Source organism: Oncorhynchus masou, chromosome 11, assembly GCF_036934945.1.
Source record: "Oncorhynchus masou masou isolate Uvic2021 chromosome 11, UVic_Omas_1.1, whole genome shotgun sequence".
NCBI classification, from domain to species: Eukaryota; Metazoa; Chordata; class Actinopteri; order Salmoniformes; family Salmonidae; genus Oncorhynchus; species Oncorhynchus masou.
In genome coordinates this window covers 31902950-31919748 of record NC_088222.1, presented here as the reverse complement: position 1 = coordinate 31919748, position 16799 = coordinate 31902950, and the positions used below count along the sequence as shown (strand labels likewise).

Sequence of the window (16799 nt, the reverse complement as noted above, 5' to 3'; positions counted from 1 at the left end):
CGAGTCGAAGAGGACGAGGTAGATGTAGAGAGGAGAGGAGAGAGAGAGAGAGAAAAATAGTGTTGTTTACATGAGAGACCTTTCCTCTGACCTTGTGTGTAAATAATGAGTGTTTACTATTCCCTACAGCGTACACCCAGAGAGAGGCTACAGGGACTTCCTTCACCCTTGTTCATTAATAATGAATCATCAGGACGTCCCTGGGCTCACGCGCGCACTGACACACCCACAGTATGGATCCTAAATAGTTGGCATCTTGTTCTGATTATGTTGTGCATTTTCAATCACTTCACACAGTCAGAGGATAGAATAGAGATATTAGGGTCGGGGTCAAATTCAGTAAAAAGTTAAACGAAATCAAATGTAAAAATTGGCAGTATCACTTTAATGATAAGATGTATGTGACCTAGGATTAAGGTTAGGTTTAAAAATAGGGTTAGTGATTAAAAAAATGATTTGTGGTTAGAAAGCATTTAAATTCTATGACCAGATGGTGATGACCCAGAGTTAGTGTAGATGAGGTCTGGGCTTCTGAAACTACCGTTAGAGTTGATGCCAGAGTGCTCCCTGCCTTCAAGGAGTGGCTGGTGTGTGTGTGTGTGTGTGTGTGTGTGTGTGTGTGTGTGTGTGTGTGTGTCTGTCCCGATGCTAGAGGAGAGCGGGTACAGTGAAGGGCATGAGCGGGATTATAGCAAATAATCCCACAATGCCTCTGGCAGGGTAGGAGTACAGGCTTTGACGCTTCACTGCCTCATGGCATGATGGGACAGATAATACAACCCGGCCCTGTCAGTCTGACAATACACACTCAGACAGTTCTTCTTATTCCAGGACTAATCTTTATCTATATCTGGGAAACCAGCCAATACTGTGTAATGTCTACTCTTATGTATGTTTTGTTAGGCTCTACAGTAGGCCTACATGTGTTTGTGCATGTGTGTGCTCGTCGGTACATGCATCTGGGTTTCTCCATGTGAATGTTCCCTCTCATGTCCGTGTGTTGTGTGCACTTTGGGCAATACAGTAGATAGTTAGACAAGTGTCTGCCAGCTGGCATGTGATGGTCCGTTAGCACCAGGGCCCTTAGATTAATGCTGGAGAAAAACGCTGACTAAACTCACACCTCATGAACCCACCAAACAACTGAACCTGCTTTTCTATAGAGAGAGAGAGAGGGAGAGAGGAGGGAGAAATAGAGAGAGGTGGAGAGTGCGTAACTGAGATAAAGAGAGAGAAATAGCGAAGGAGAGAATGAGAAGGAAAGGTGAGTACAGTGGCAGAGAGAGAGCACACATGAGAGGGATAGAAACAATGAGGAGAACGAGGAACTAAAGAACAGATGAGTAAACCTGCTGTTCCATTAGGAGCTGAGAGAGAGAGAGCTGTGGCCCAGTGAATGTAGTAGTGGGACAGCAGCCCTCTGCAGTGTGGCTGCAGCACTCTATACTGGCACAGAGATGGATGCTGAGCTGGACTGAGAGAGAATGGGGCTATGACAGCCAGTGAGCTGCTGATGGGGTGCTGACTGATCTCAGAAGCAGATAAACATGTTAATGGACCACTCTGTGTGCCATACACATTATTACACAGAACAAAAATAGGACAGAACTTATTTGTATTGTCGCCAAACATTTAGGGTATAAGACCTTCTTCAGTGTGCGTAGGAGGCAATGGCAATCAATGTCACGGCAACAATACAGGCCACACACAGGTGGACATAATAAAGTAAGTTTTACTAGTACATTATTACACACACACACACACACATACACATACACATACACATACACACACACACACAGCATTAGAGCAGCAAGCCATTTTGCACATTGTGTGAGATGATGAAGAGCAATCCAACCATTAAGCACGAACACGTGCACTCACAGTCACACTGAGACAGATACAGAGTTTTCTGTATGAGAGTCTAGAACAATGTTTCACTTTTATAGGTGACACAGTCAAGGTAACTTTCACATTCTTATGCTGAGTTTACAGGCTCCCAAGGCAGGACAAGTAAATACTACCTATGAATATAAATAAAATGCCATGAATCAGCAGACTGAAGAAGCTACTCATAGATGTATGATGCCTTATGACTTGTGGCAACACACACCACACTATATGGATTAGAAAATGATGGAGTAGCTACTCAAGTCCTTAAGAGCACTACGAAGGAGCCATAATGCCCCTCCTGTACTCTTTTAGACTAGATGTATAGGCACCACATGGTACCAAAAAAAGAATTCCCCCTCTGTGTCACTGATGATGTATCAGTTGGGGTAACGTTCAGGAACTTGATCAAGGACAGTAAGTTCCCTGTATAACGCTGCACCAACTGTACAGACAAAAGGTTGTAGTTCAACTCCAATATCGCTGCAATTAGATTGGTCTCATCGTTCCCATTCATTTGGATTTGAGGTATAGAGATTTTTCTGATTTACACAGAAGATGGTATGGAATAATGAGTGGACTTTAGATCACTTTTGAAGTATGACAACACCTGACAAACATTGATTTAGTGGTGAACTGTCTCTTTAACTTAAGGCAAACAGCCACATCTGGTCAGCTTTACATGCAACGAAGCTCTACCCAGAGCCAACCTCCAATCCTTAACACTGCTGCTTATTTACTGTGTGACGTGACCAGGGAAGACTGTGGAACCTAGTCATTATGGGCTCGGGGGTAGGGGTTGAGGTTATGGGATGAATGCTATGTGATGAGGGGGTAGGTTTACAGTGATGGCCTGGTTCACAGATGTGGTTGGTGCTGTAACCAAGTCCTCTTGTTGGTTGACATGCAATCCATGGTGTATGTACATGATATTACAGAGGCTCTATGACATTCACACATGTACAGTACTGCAGATGGGTAAACAGGCCACCAAGTCTTATTCTAACTACATTCTCTTTCTCTATTCTCTCTCTCTTCTCTCTCCCTCTCTCTCTCCTTCCCTCACTCCTATTCAAAGGGCTTTATTGGCATGGGAAACATATGTTTACATTGCCAGAGCAAATGAAATAGATAATAAACAAAAGTGAAATGAACAATAAAAATGAACAGTAAACATTACACTCACAAAAGTTCCAAAGGGATAGAGACATGTAAAATGTCATATTATGGCTATATACAGTGTAGTAACAATCTGCAAATAGTTGAAGTACAAAAGGGAAAATAAATATGTTCTACACTGTTTGCCCTTTTCTTGTGGCAACAGGTCACAAATATTGCTGCTGTGCTGGCACACTGTGGTATTTCACCCAATTCTAGTTTGCTCTGTATTTTTGTTAAGTCTTTCCAGTGTGTCAAGTAATTATATCTTTGTTTTCTCATGATTTGGTTGAGTCTAATTGTGTTACTGTCCTGGGACTCTGTGCTTGTGAACAGAGCCCCAGGACCAGCTTGCTTAGATAAATATTCTACAGGTTAATCTCTCTGTAGGGGATGGCTTTGTTATGGAAGGTTTGGGAATCACTTCCTTTTAGGTGGTTGTTGAATTTAGCGGATTTTAATGGATTTTTATCATTAGCGGGTATCGGCCTAATTCTGCTCTGCATGCATTATTTGGTGTTTTATGTTCTACGTGGAGGATTTTCTTGCAGAATTCTGCTTGCAGAGTCTCAATTTGGTGTTTGTCCCATCGCTCTCTCTATCTCTCTCTCTATCACACACACACTCACACTGATTTGTTACATGTACAGACACACACACATGCATTGTTTGAGATTGAGTGACAATAATGTTTGGCAGTAGTAAGTGTAGAGGCACTGATTGTGTCTAACTTTCTGCAGTGGGGGTTGTAGTGGCACACAGGGCGTGCCTGTGCCTGTGCTGCGCTGTGCTGTCTACAGTAGGAAGTGAATGGACAGGGATTTAGCCGTTCTAGATGGACACACTATCTCATTTACTGTTTGTAATTAACTTTCCGCTTATCTGCCTCTGTCCCCCTCTCCTTCCCCGTTCCCCCTCTCTTTCCTTCTCTCATATATCCAGCGTTTCTCTTCCGTGCGTTGAGTAATTCACTCCTTCCCTCCATTCCTCCAACCCTTTCTCTCTTTCCTCCCCTCACGCTAAAGTCACCCCTAATCTTTTTGTCCTTTTCACCTCTGTTTACTTCTCCCTGTTAACCTCCCTAACATTTCCTCTTTCTCTGTCTCCATCTCCCTTGTCACTTTCTCTCTCACCCTCGGTCTGTCTCTGTCAAATTGAAGGTTTAGAAACACGAGTGTTGCCATTGTTTGTGTGTTTCTTGCCAAACCAAAATCCAAATATCAAGGGACCTCAAGAAGCTGGCCCAAACCCCTACAGGAACTCTTTCAAGAAAGGCTTGAGAGACTGCAGGACTTCCCACCAGTTCCATCAATGCAGCGATTAAGGGAGAACATCTGGAGCAGGGCTTCTGCCAGTGACCCTGCAGTTAAAGAGCAACCGCACAGAAGGGCAATACCTTAAATGTGCCTACATATAGGAAGAAGCCTAACCAAAAGATACTGTAACATTATCAAATGTAATGACTGTTGTGAGTCATGCATGGGGGACCAGACAGACATGTAGAGCTAGCTTCGTGATCAGCTTATCAAATGACTGGACATCATTAAGTGGATTCCAAGGTCGCTCTAAGGTTAATCGAGCTAGGATACTGCAGAGCCAATTTTTCCCATTCCCTTGAGAAACTGAGGCTTCGATTTAAATATTGAATAATATAACCCCCCCCCCTCCTCTCTGTCTTTCTCTCTCTCTGTGTGGCAGTGAGTCTTGGTGCTCATGGGAGGTATGCTCAAAAGTTGCTGACTGATTTGTTCGCTAACTACACCAACGCTCTGAGACCAGTGGAGGACACAGACCACATCATCAATGTCACACTGCAGATCACCCTCTCACAGATAATCGACATGGTAAACACACAAACACACAAACACATCCATGATGACCCCACATCACATGCACACCTCAGCCTCCTCTGATACTACCATTTCTGTATGTTTTCAGTACCTGTAGTCATTGGACCTGTGTGTTTCAGTACCTGTTGTCTCTTTACCTGTGTGTGTTTTTCTGCAGGATGAGCGTAACCAGATCCTGACCACGTACCTGTGGATCCGGCAGGTGTGGACGGACGCCTACCTCACTTGGAAGAAGGAGGACTACGATGGTCTTGATACCATCCGTATACCTAGTAGTTATGTATGGAGGCCTGATATTGTCCTATATAACAAGTAGGTCTGGCTGGTATTGAGACATATCGGTTCTCCCTGCACGGGTTTGTTGTCCTCTTCCTCATACTCCTCTTCTTCACCCTCATCGTCAAATTTCTGTTGTGTTGCCATGGACACAAGCTGGACACCCTAAAAGCCGTTACTCACGGGGTGTCCAGGCAACCAGTCTACTTCTGATGCTCATCACACTGTATTGGAGCAGGACTTGCTTGTTGTTGCACCATGACTAGTGCCAGGGTTTGTCTTGGTTCGGCCACCTGGTCAGGAAAATCTCTTGGCACTTGTTATGATTTATGGCCACCTACAGCCTTTCAAGTTTTTCGTTGCTGCAATGTGCCAATTCAACATTGACAGTGTTCCTAGCCAGAATCAAGTCTTAATCAATAACGCAGTAGACACCAGCCCTGTCCCACCAATGGACCCTGGCCCACAGTTGGGAAACCCTCCAAAAACAACTGTAAAACTGCACACTAGAAAATACAGACAACTGACCTTGACTTCTGTTTATTTTTCATTTTTTAACCTTAAATGGAAAATAAATATAACTAAAGACAAGGTTGGTTGCCTGTCTTTTCTAGTATGCAGTTTTTAAACTTGTTTTTGGACACTAGTTGTTCCTACCTAAACCAGCACCCGGACCTAGATGCACAGGGTTTTCTCATATATATATATATATATATATATATATATATACCGGGAAACACTGTATTAGCAGAATAATCCAGCTCTTCATTCTTTCACAGTCTTGTTATGTTTTAATCTCCCTTTGTTGTTATTGCAACTGAATCAGTAATCCTTCTACAACAGGCTAGACATTCTACATCATTTGTCCTGGAAATATCTGGACAAGTCTGAATGTTGTTTGTTACATGAGACTCACAATAATCCCATACCTAAACTAACACTTTACATGTTTAATTACCAAACCCCTGTTGGAGGACGATTGATAGTAGGGGAATGCCACGCAATGCAGATTCAGTTCCTAAGCTTTGATTTCTGAGAAGAATCAAACTTTTAGGGTAATGACTATTAAAGTTCTAAGTTCAGTCCAGTCCCTGTGATGAAGGTCAGAAGTGTAGTGATATTTCTGAGTGTAGAAGTGGGTTCTTAGGTGGGCTCCACCCCTGCTCTCCCCACTCTCCTTGCGCCCCGGCAATCATCTTTCAATCATCCTGCCTGACTGTCATCACATCCTTTGTCTCTCTGTGAGACACTCCATGCCCATCTTCCTTCCCTCCATTTCTGCTCTCTGTCCTTTCCCAGTCACTCCTCTAAAGAGTCTTTAGTGACTTGACGGTATCTATTGTAGATAAGAACACATTTTCTATGCTTTTAATTGCCTTATTTGATCACCAATGAATTCCTCACACACTCTGCCTCTTCTCCCTCTCTTCCTTCCTCCCTCTGTCTCTCCTTCTCCCACCATCCCTGTCCTCCTTCTCCCCCTCTATCCTCCCTCCATACTCCTCCTTTTCGCTTCAATCTCCCCTCTCACTCACACACTTTCCCTTCCTCTCGCCTTGCTCTCCTCCTCTCAGTGCTGATGACCAGTTCGCCAGCTCCATGGAGACCAATGTGGTGATCCGTAACGATGGACAGATCATGTGGGACCAGCCGGCCATCACTAAGAGCTCGTGCTCAGTGGATGTGTCGTTCTTCCCGTTCGATGCCCAGCAGTGTCGCCTAACCTTCGGCTCCTGGACACACAATGGCAACCAGATGGACCTGGTCAACGCCCTGGACAGTGCTGACCTGGCCGACTTCGTGGCCAATGTAGAGTGGGAGGTCAGATTTATTAGTTAATTTAGAAATTTTTTAATCCTTTATTTATAGCAGTGCTTTTGCTGATATTTGTATGGGCAAAGCCTGATATGTATTCCCTATTTGCACTTTATTGATTGAAAACACTTCTGCATTTATAAGACTGTCTTATCTAGTTGTTTCCATAGTTTCTATTCAACGATGCACAATACATGTATTTTATTTGTTTATTGGATAGGATAGAGAGAGATAGGCGGAGTGTGCTGAAAGAGCATTGGATTGGATTTGAACCCATGCTGGCAGAGGTTCAAAGTATCAGTGTTCTTAGACCACTAGATCACCGCAGGCCATTCATTTATATTCTATTCCATGCTATCCTAACTATAGGTTCTGGGCATGCCAGCCAAGAAGAACGTGATCCTGTACGGCTGCTGCTCAGACCCCTACCCAGACATCACCTACACCCTGCACCTGAAACGCAGAGCCTCCTTCTACATCTTTAACCTGCTCATCCCCTGTATGATGATCTCCTTCCTGGCCCCGCTGGGCTTCTACCTGCCAGCTGACTCTGGGGAGAAAGTGTCCCTGGGGGTCACCGTGCTGCTGGCACTGACCGTGTTCCAGCTGCTAGTGGCAGAGAGCATGCCACCTTCGGAGAACGTACCACTCATAGGTGAGAGAAGGGGCGATAGATGGGCAGAGAGAGAGAGTGTCATGAGTATAGCAATCAGAGAATATATACTCTTCTGGGCTTTTGAGGCCATTTTATCTCCTTCTCCAACACTAACTGAGACTGACTAGCTCTCCTCAGAGACTTTTGTAGGTCTTCTCTCATAAACTCACAGGCAGAGATGATTTGTAAATATTTAATGGGTCTTACTCAGCACAACATCCTCATACAGCCTCTCTCTGCTGCTAAATTGAATTGCCTGGCTACTGTATAGATGAGATGTGATACAGAGCAGGGAGACCTTATGAATACAGAAAAAGCATATTTTGTATGTTTATTCAGTATATTATTCCATATCTTATTGTGAAATAGTATAGGGACAAGCAAAAAGTGCTTATGCATTTTGAATCAACATTGAGATGCAAGCAGAGTAAAAAAAAAGTGAAGTGGGAACTTTTGCAATAGGATTTGAATACATTTGATTTTTTACATTTTCAATAAAGAAGGTATCAGCAAAGTGATAAATTGTGTTGGTGTTTGTGGGATAATGTCAATGTAACGGTACAGAGGCCAGTCGATAGTGGCTGTCCAGCTAATTTAATGTGCCGCAATCACAACTCGATAACCTATACTCTGTCTTTCCTCTGTGGAGCAATTATGCTTGTCTGTCTATTTAACACTGTCTAGAATCCTGAAGGCAGTGATGTTATGTAAGTCAATGTACACCATTACATTGAATAATGATGATTATGTTTGAATGTGTGAGAGTTGTTATACATGGGAATTGACTGTATTGCTGATCACTACTTCCCCACAGGCAAGTACTACATTGCTACCATGACGATGATCACTGCGTCGACCGCCCTGACCATCTTCATCATGAACATCCATCACTGTGGTCCGGAGGCGCGTCCCGTCCCTGAGTGGGCCCGCCGCTTCATCCTGCACTACCTGGCACGGATCTGCTTTGTCTATGAGTTGGGAGAGAACTGCTTCACCGGCATCCCCAAGAAACGGGCCCCGCCCGAGCTCCCACCTGACCACAACATCAACCCCCAAACCAGAAGTACCAACTGGGATGTGAATGGGGAGTCCTTGGGAGGGAGGGGTGGAGAGGAAGGGGTTGGGGTGGGTGTAAAAACACAGAAAGAGGAAGAGGAGGGGGATAGACTGGATGTGAAAAGAGGCTCATACCAAACGTTTGAGCCCAGTTGGTGGAAAGACAACCTGTTTGTGAGTATAGATGCTGGAGAGGAGGAGGAGGGAGCAGCAGGAGGTGAGAAAGAAGGAGGAGAGGCAGAAAGAGAGAAGGGTTTCAGAGGAGAAAGTGGGTACATGGGAGGAGCAGTGGCGGCAGAAAGAGGCAAAGGTGGAGGAGGAGATAGAGGCTGTGTGGGAGGAGGTGTAGAAAGAAGGAAAGGATCGTTAGGAGGCACAGAGGCTAGGGTTAGGAGAGAGGTGGTGGTGAGGGCCCAGTGTGTGTGTCAGCACCAAGCGCTATGCAGGAACATAGAGTACATCGCCAGCTGCTACCACGACCAGCGCTCTACCCAGAGACGTACGGGTGAGTGGAGGAAAGTGGCCAAGGTTATGGACAGACTCTTCATGTGGCTCTTCTTCATCATGGTCTTCCTCATGAGCCTCCTCATCATGGGCAAGGCTGTCTGAGCACGTGCAGAGAGAAAAGGGAGAAGGCTCCGGGTACAAGTTACCCTTAGGCACAGATCTAGGATCAGATCATACCCTTCCCAAATACTGACCTTAACCATTAAGGGGGATCCTAAAAAGACCTTAGCTCAGTTTCTAATGGCAACTTTATCCTACTCCGAGGGGCAGTAGCGGCCAACTAAACCATTCACAAGTTTACCACAGGAGATACTGTGTATGTGGAAATGTGTTTTTGTACCTAGTATACTAGCTGTTTATGTTCCAAGGCTGTGATGAAGAGGATTAATTGGAGGATAATCTCTTGATACAGTGGTGGGGAACTTGGCAGTTTCTCTGTATCGCCACCATACATATGTTTTCTACGTGGATCTAAAGTATTTGTAGAGGAGACAGGAACACACTTAATCTGTGGAATGGAGCCAAAGCAAATCTTCTGCCACCCTGAGACTGTTATCAACACACACACATGCAAACAATCAATCAATTAAATGTATATATAAAGCCCTGTTTACATCAGCATTTGTCACAAAGTGGTCATACAGAAACCCAGCCTGAGACCCCAAAGGGCAAGCAATGCAGATGTAGAAGCACGGTGTCTAGGTAAAACTACCTAGAAAGGCAAGAACCTAGGAAGAAACCGAGGTACAGTCCTCTTCCTCACACACACACACACACACACACACACACACACACACACACACACACACACACACACACACACACACACACACACACACACACACACACACACACACACACACACACACACAGTCTTGTACAGCTAACCTTGTAGCGACACACAATTCAGTCCCATTCTAAATCCTATTTTCCCTAAACCTTACCCTAACCCAAAATCCTAACCTTTACACTAACCCTAAAACTAACCCTAGCTCCTAACCTTAACACTAATTCTAACCTTAACCCTAAACCCCCTAGAAATAGCATTTGACACCGTGGGGACTAACAAAATGTCCCTAATTGGTCAAATTTTGGTTAGTTTACTATTCTTCTTTAACAAGAATAGTTAAACACGTTCACACACACACACACGCTCTTCTTTTTGTATTAATATAATATAACCGCTCTCTGTCCTTTTACTGTATGTGAAACATCCACTCCATATGGACTGTGTCATTGTGTGTTAAGTGTACTTCTCAGGCCTACCAGTCACTGCATGGGAATCACAGCACTTTATAAGGGCACACTTTCTCTGAGTGCTCACTTGACACTTTTGAAGACTTGATGTGTAAATACAGTATGACAATGCTAAAATAATAGGTATCATGTTTAAGAATAATGGATCTGATGTTTATCACTTGTCTTGTACCATAAAGAAGTATCCAAAATGCATAGCAGCATATGTGCAACCACGCCATTAAATGTATTGAATATTTCATACTTTTCAAAACCCTCTGACTTTTTCCACTTTGTAAGCCCAGATAAACATTTCAGTGAGCCATGAATGGGAAAGGAATACTGTTATACACTCATACATTCCAGTTGTGAGGAATAGGACAGGATACATGGAAGAGAACCAGCGTGAAGCTAAATTAGGACATGTAGTAGTGTAATCCAATAACCCTTTAACATCATTAGAGCTTTGTGAATTAATTGGAAAAATACATGTAATCTCAACTTTAAAACCATTCAGAGAGTCCTGGGTAATCTCCTTTAGACACTAATCCTGCTTACGATGACAACCGTTCACATACACTCCCAAACTACACACACGGTTGAAAACAGGGTTTTCATAGGCTGAATTCAGATGGCGACTCGTTGAACCGGACCGCGTAAAAAAATAGTCTATTGACGCACCTGTGCATCAATCTAATTAAAATAATACAAAAGTCCCCATCGGATCTGTCAATTTAAGATATCAGTTTTTTGAATGGGCTGCGTCTCAATCCACCACATCTGCCTCGGCAGCAAGATGGCCGCCGTTTTACGGTCTCGAAACCAATTGTGCTATTATGTGGGGTTTTTTCTCTCGATATTTGTAAATTGTTTTGTACATAATGTTTCTGCAACCGTATTTTATGGAAGAAAATAGCTTCTGGATATCAGGACAGCGATCACTCACCTCAGATTAGACGAAGATTTCTTCAACAACAGCAGCAAGCAGGACTCACACGATATTCTCCAAACACCCCACAGGGCAGACATCCCAATTATTCGCAAAAGGAAGCAACACAGAGGACAAAGAGCCGGATGCCTCGTCCGGACCCGCAGAAGACAACTAGGAAAGCTTCCATTACCGTCAATATTACTCGCCAACGTGCAGTTATTGGACAATAACCTAGATGAGGTAAGATCACGAATATCCTACCAACGGGACATCAAAAACTGTAATATCCTATGCTTCACGGAATCGTGGCTGAATGACGACATGGATATTCAGCTAAAGGGATACACGCTGCACCAGAAAGATAGAACAGCACACTCCGTAAGACGAGGGGGGGTGGTCTATGCATATTTGGAAACAACAGCTGGTGCACAAAATCTAAGGAAGTCTCTAGATTTTGCTCGCCTGAAGTTGATTATATTGTGATAAACTGCAGGCCACACTACTTTCCTAGAGAGTTCTCAGCTATACTTTTCGTGGCTGTTTATTTACCACTACAGACAAATGCTGGCACTAATGCTGGCACTAAGATCACACTCAGTCAGCTGTATAAGGAAATAAGCAAACCGGAAACCGGAGACTCTAACCCGGAAGCTTCCAAGAAATCCCACTATGCCCTGCGACGAACCATCAAACAGGCCAAGCATCAATACAGGGCTAAGATTAAATCATACTACACCGGCTCCGACGCTCGTCTTATGTGGCAGGGCTTGCAAACTATTACAGACTACAAAGGGAAGCACAGCCACGAGCTGCCCAGTGACACGAGACTACCAGACGAGCTAAATCACTTCTATGCTCGCTTCGAGGCAAGCAACACTGAGGCATGCATGAGAGCATCAGCTGTTCCGGACGACTGTGTGATCACGCTCGCCATAGCCGACGTGAGTAAGACCTTAAAACAGGTCAACATACACAAGAACACAAAGGCAACCTGCCTAAATGACTACAGACCCGTAGCACTCACGTCCGTAGCCATGAAGTGCTTTGAAAGGCTGGTCATGGCTCACATCAACACCATTATCCCAGAAACCCTAGACCCACTCCAATTTGCATACCGCCCAAACAGATCCACAGATGATGCAATCTCTATTGCACTCCACACTGCCCTTTCCCACCTGGACAAAAGGAACACCTATGTGAGAATGCTGTACCCTCAAAGCTCATCACCAAGGTAAGGATCCTGGGACTAAACACCTCCCTCTGCAACTGGATCCTGGACTTCCTGACAGGCTGCCCTCAGGTGGTGAGGGTAGGTAGCAACACATCTGCCACGCTGATCCTCAACACGGGGGCCCTCAGGGGTGCATGCTCAGTTTATTTTTTACTTTGAGTAAATACTTCCTTAACACTTTTTTCTTCTTAAAACTGCATTGTTGTTTAAGGGCTTGTAAGCTCCCCAGGGGTGCGTGCTCAGTCCCCTCCTGTACTCCCTGTTCACCCACGACTGGCCAGGCACGACTCCAACACCATCATTAAGTTTGCTGACGACACAACAGTGGTAGGCCTGATCACCGACAAAGACGAGACAGCCTATAGGGAGGAGGTCAGAGACCTGGCCGGGTGGTGCCAGAATAACAACCTATCCCTCAACATAACCAAGACTAAGGATATCACTTGTCTTGTGGACCACAGGAAAAGGAGCACCGAGCACGTCCCCATTCTCATCAATGGGGCTGTAGTGGAGCAGGTTGAGAGCTTCAAACTCCTTGGTGTCCACATCAACAACAAACTAGACTGGTCCAAACACACTAAGACAGTCGTGAAGAGGGCACGACAAAGCCTATTCCCCCTCAGGAAACTAAAAAGATTTGGCATGGGTCCTGAGATCCTCAAAAGGTTCTACAGCTGCAACACCGAGAGCATCCTGACCGGTTGCATCACTGCCTGGTACGGCAATTGCTCAGCCTCCGACCGCAAGGCACTTCAGAGAGTCGTGTGTACGGACCAGTACATCACTGGGGCAAAGCTGCCTGCCATCCAGGACCTCTACACCACGCGGTGTCAGAGGAAGGCCCTAAAAATTGTCAAAGACCCCAGTCTTAGACTGTTCTCTCTACTACCGCATGGCAAGCGGTACCGGAGTGCAAAGTCTAGGACAAAAAAGCTTCTCAACAGTTTTCACCCCCAAGCTACAAGACTCCTGAACAGGTAACCAAATTGTTACCCGGACTATTTGCATTGTGTACCCCCTCCAACCCCTCTTTTACGCTGCTGCTACTCTCTTTTTATCTTTTATGCATAGTCACTTCAACTATACATTCATGTACATACTACCTCAATTGGCCCGACCAACCAGTGCTCCCGCACATTGGCTAACCAGGCTATCTGCATTGTGTTCCACCACCCGCCAACCCCTCTTTTTACACTTCTGCTACTCTCTGTTCATCATATATGCATAATCACTTTAACGATATGACATGAACATAATACCTCAATAAGCCTGACTAACAGGTGTCTGTATATAGCCTTGCTACTCCTTTTTCAAATGTCTTTTTACTGTTGTTTTATTCCTTTACTTACCTACACACACACACAGACATACCTTTTTCCCCGCACCATTGGTTAGAGCCTGTAAGTAAGCATTTCACTGTAAGGTCTACACCTGTTGTATTCGGCGCACGTGATAAATAAACTTTGATTTGATTTGTTGCCCTTCTGCATCAGGGCAACAGTTGCAGATCTACAGCACTGTTTGTCAGACCAGGAGATGAAACTTGATCTTCTCACAAAATGTCTGTAGTGTCCGAACAGTGGTCTACTAATTAATATGACCCCTCAATGGAAAGAACACAATGTTGTTCTCTGTTTTGCTCTATGACCCCCACAAGTGTCATGGGACTTGTCTGAAGGTAACCCATACAAATGAATGGAAGTATGGAGGTAGTTTTGTACCAACAAAAATAAGGGGTTAAATACAGTACCTTCAGAAAGTATTGACACCCTTTGACTTTTTCCACATTTTGTTGTGTTACAGCCTGAATTTAAAATGGATTACATTTACATTTTTTTGTCACTGGCCTACACACAATACCCCATAATGTCAAAGTGGAATCATGATTTTTGAAATATTTACAAATTCATTAAAAATGAAAGGCTGACATGTCTTGAGTCAATAAGTATTCAACCCTTTGTCATGGCAAGCCTTAAGAAGTTTTAAGAAGTTAAACATTTCTAAACAAGGCACATAATAAGTTGCATGTAATCACTGTGCAATAATAGTGTTTAACATGATTTTTGAATGACTACCTCATCTTTATACCCCACACAAACAAAATACCAGGGAGGTTTTCCAATGTCTCGCAAAGGGCACCTATTGGTATAATGTGTAAAAATAAAAAAGCAGACATTGAATATCCCTTTGAGTATGGGGAAGTTATTCATTACACTTTGGATGGTGTATTAATTCACCTAGTCACTAAAAAGATACAGGCATCCTTCCTAACTCAGTTGCCGGAGAGGAAGGAACCCGCTCAACATCGTAGTCACTCCAAAATACTAACCTAATTGACAGAGTGAAAAGAAGGAAGCCTGTAACGAATACAAACAATTCCATAACATGCATCCTGTTTGCAACAAGGCACTAAAGTAATTCTGCAAAATAATTTGGCAAAGCAATTAACTTTTTGTCTTGAATACAAAGTGTGTTCGGTGCAAATCCAATACAGCACATTACTGAGTACCATTCTCCATATTTTTAAGCATAGTGATGGCTGCTTCATGTTATGGATATGCTTGTAATCATTAAGGACTGGGGAGTTTTTCAGGATTAAGAAGAAACGGAATGGAGCTAAGTACGGGTAAAATCCTAGAGGAACACCTGGTTCAGTCTGCTTTCCACCAGATACTGGGTGATGAATTCACCTTTCAGCAGGACAATATCCTAAAACACATGGTTAAATCTACACTGTAGTTGCTTACTAAGAAGACAGTGAATGTTCCTGAGTGACCGAGTTACAGTTTTGACTTAAATCTGATTGGCAAGAATTGAAAATGGTTGTCAAGCCATGATCAACAAGCAATTTGACAGAGCTTGAATAATTCAAATTCTAACATGTATTGACTCACGGGTGTGAATACTTATGTAAATGAGATCTTTGTATTTCATTTTCAATACATTAGCAAAAAAAAACACGTTTTCAATGTGTCATTATGTGTCTATATTTAATAAATGTTGAATTCAGGCTGTAACATAACAAAATGTGGAATAAGTCAAGGGATATGAATACTTTATGTGGCCAAAAAAACAAGAAAGAATCCTGGGCTTTCTTATAGCTACTAGATATAGGACAGACACTTCAAAATCTTATTCCATATGATTTATTTTTTGACTGTCTTTTTTTTGCCATTTACTAATGTGTTATTCATTAAGTTTTTATGGGCTGTAGTAGCAAATGCCAAATTCAACTCTTTTTTTATACCTAAAATTCAAAATCAAATAGCAAAACGATCCATGGTATGGCCATCTTAAAACAATTCCATATGTTAGCTTAGTAGAACCCATCTGTAGACTTTTAGAGGCGTTATAACAGACCACTTGTCACACTCTGATATGTTTCACCTGTCTTTGTGAGTGTCTCCACCCCGTCCAGGTGTCGCCCATCTTTCCCATTATCCCCAGTGTATTTATACCTGTGTCTCTGTCTGTTGCCAGTTTGTCAAGTCAACCAGCGTTTTTGTATCTCAGCTCCTGCTTTTCCCAGTCTCTCTTTTTCTCACCCTCCTGGTTTTGACTCTGCCTGTCCTGACTCTGAGCCCGCTTGCCCGACCTCTCTGCCTGCCCCTGATCCTGAGCCTGCCTGCCCCTGCCCCTGACCCTGACCCTGAGCCTGCCTGCCGGCCTGTACCATTGCCCCACCTCTGGATTATTGACCTCTGTCTACCCTGAACCTGCCAGCCGTCTGGTACAGTTGCCCCACCTCTGGTTTACTGACCCCTGCCTGCCTTGACCTGTCTATTGCCTGCCCCTGTTGGATTATTAAATCATTGTTAATTCGACGTTGTCTGCATCTGGGTCTTACTTCAAACCTGATAGTACAAACTGGCCATGATGCAACGCCATCTCTTCCAAAGGAACCTCCATTTGTAGGCACGAGGAATTGCTTCGTGGTCTTATGGAGGGCGTCAGAATGTTGGCTGAGGGCCATGAACGGGCGTTGGACATGCTGCTGGAGCAATTCCGTGGGTTGTCTGGGGGGCAGCCTACCATGATGGTAACCCCACCGCCCCTCAGTAACTTGGCGGTTAGCAGCGCCGCCCCACAGGCCACTCCACCTTCCCGGGGGCCCTGTTTACCTCTCCCGGAACGCTTTAATGGAGAGCCGAGCACCCGTCGGGCATTTTTAGCTCAGTGTGCACTCATTTTCGA

General features: G+C 44.1%; 1 protein-coding gene across 1 annotated transcript; it reads left to right on the top strand.

Moving 5' to 3' along the window:
• Positions 1-4727: 4727 nt before the first annotated feature.
• On the top strand, positions 4728-10061 carry LOC135547966 (neuronal acetylcholine receptor subunit alpha-9-like; the record flags this gene model as incomplete). Its single annotated transcript, XM_064977169.1, has 5 exons — positions 4728-4892; positions 5056-5210; positions 6749-6995; positions 7359-7644; positions 8459-10061. Coding segments are annotated over 5 exons (1704 nt in total), but the record flags the coding sequence as incomplete, so codon positions are not given.
• Positions 10062-16799: the final 6738 nt, after the last annotated feature.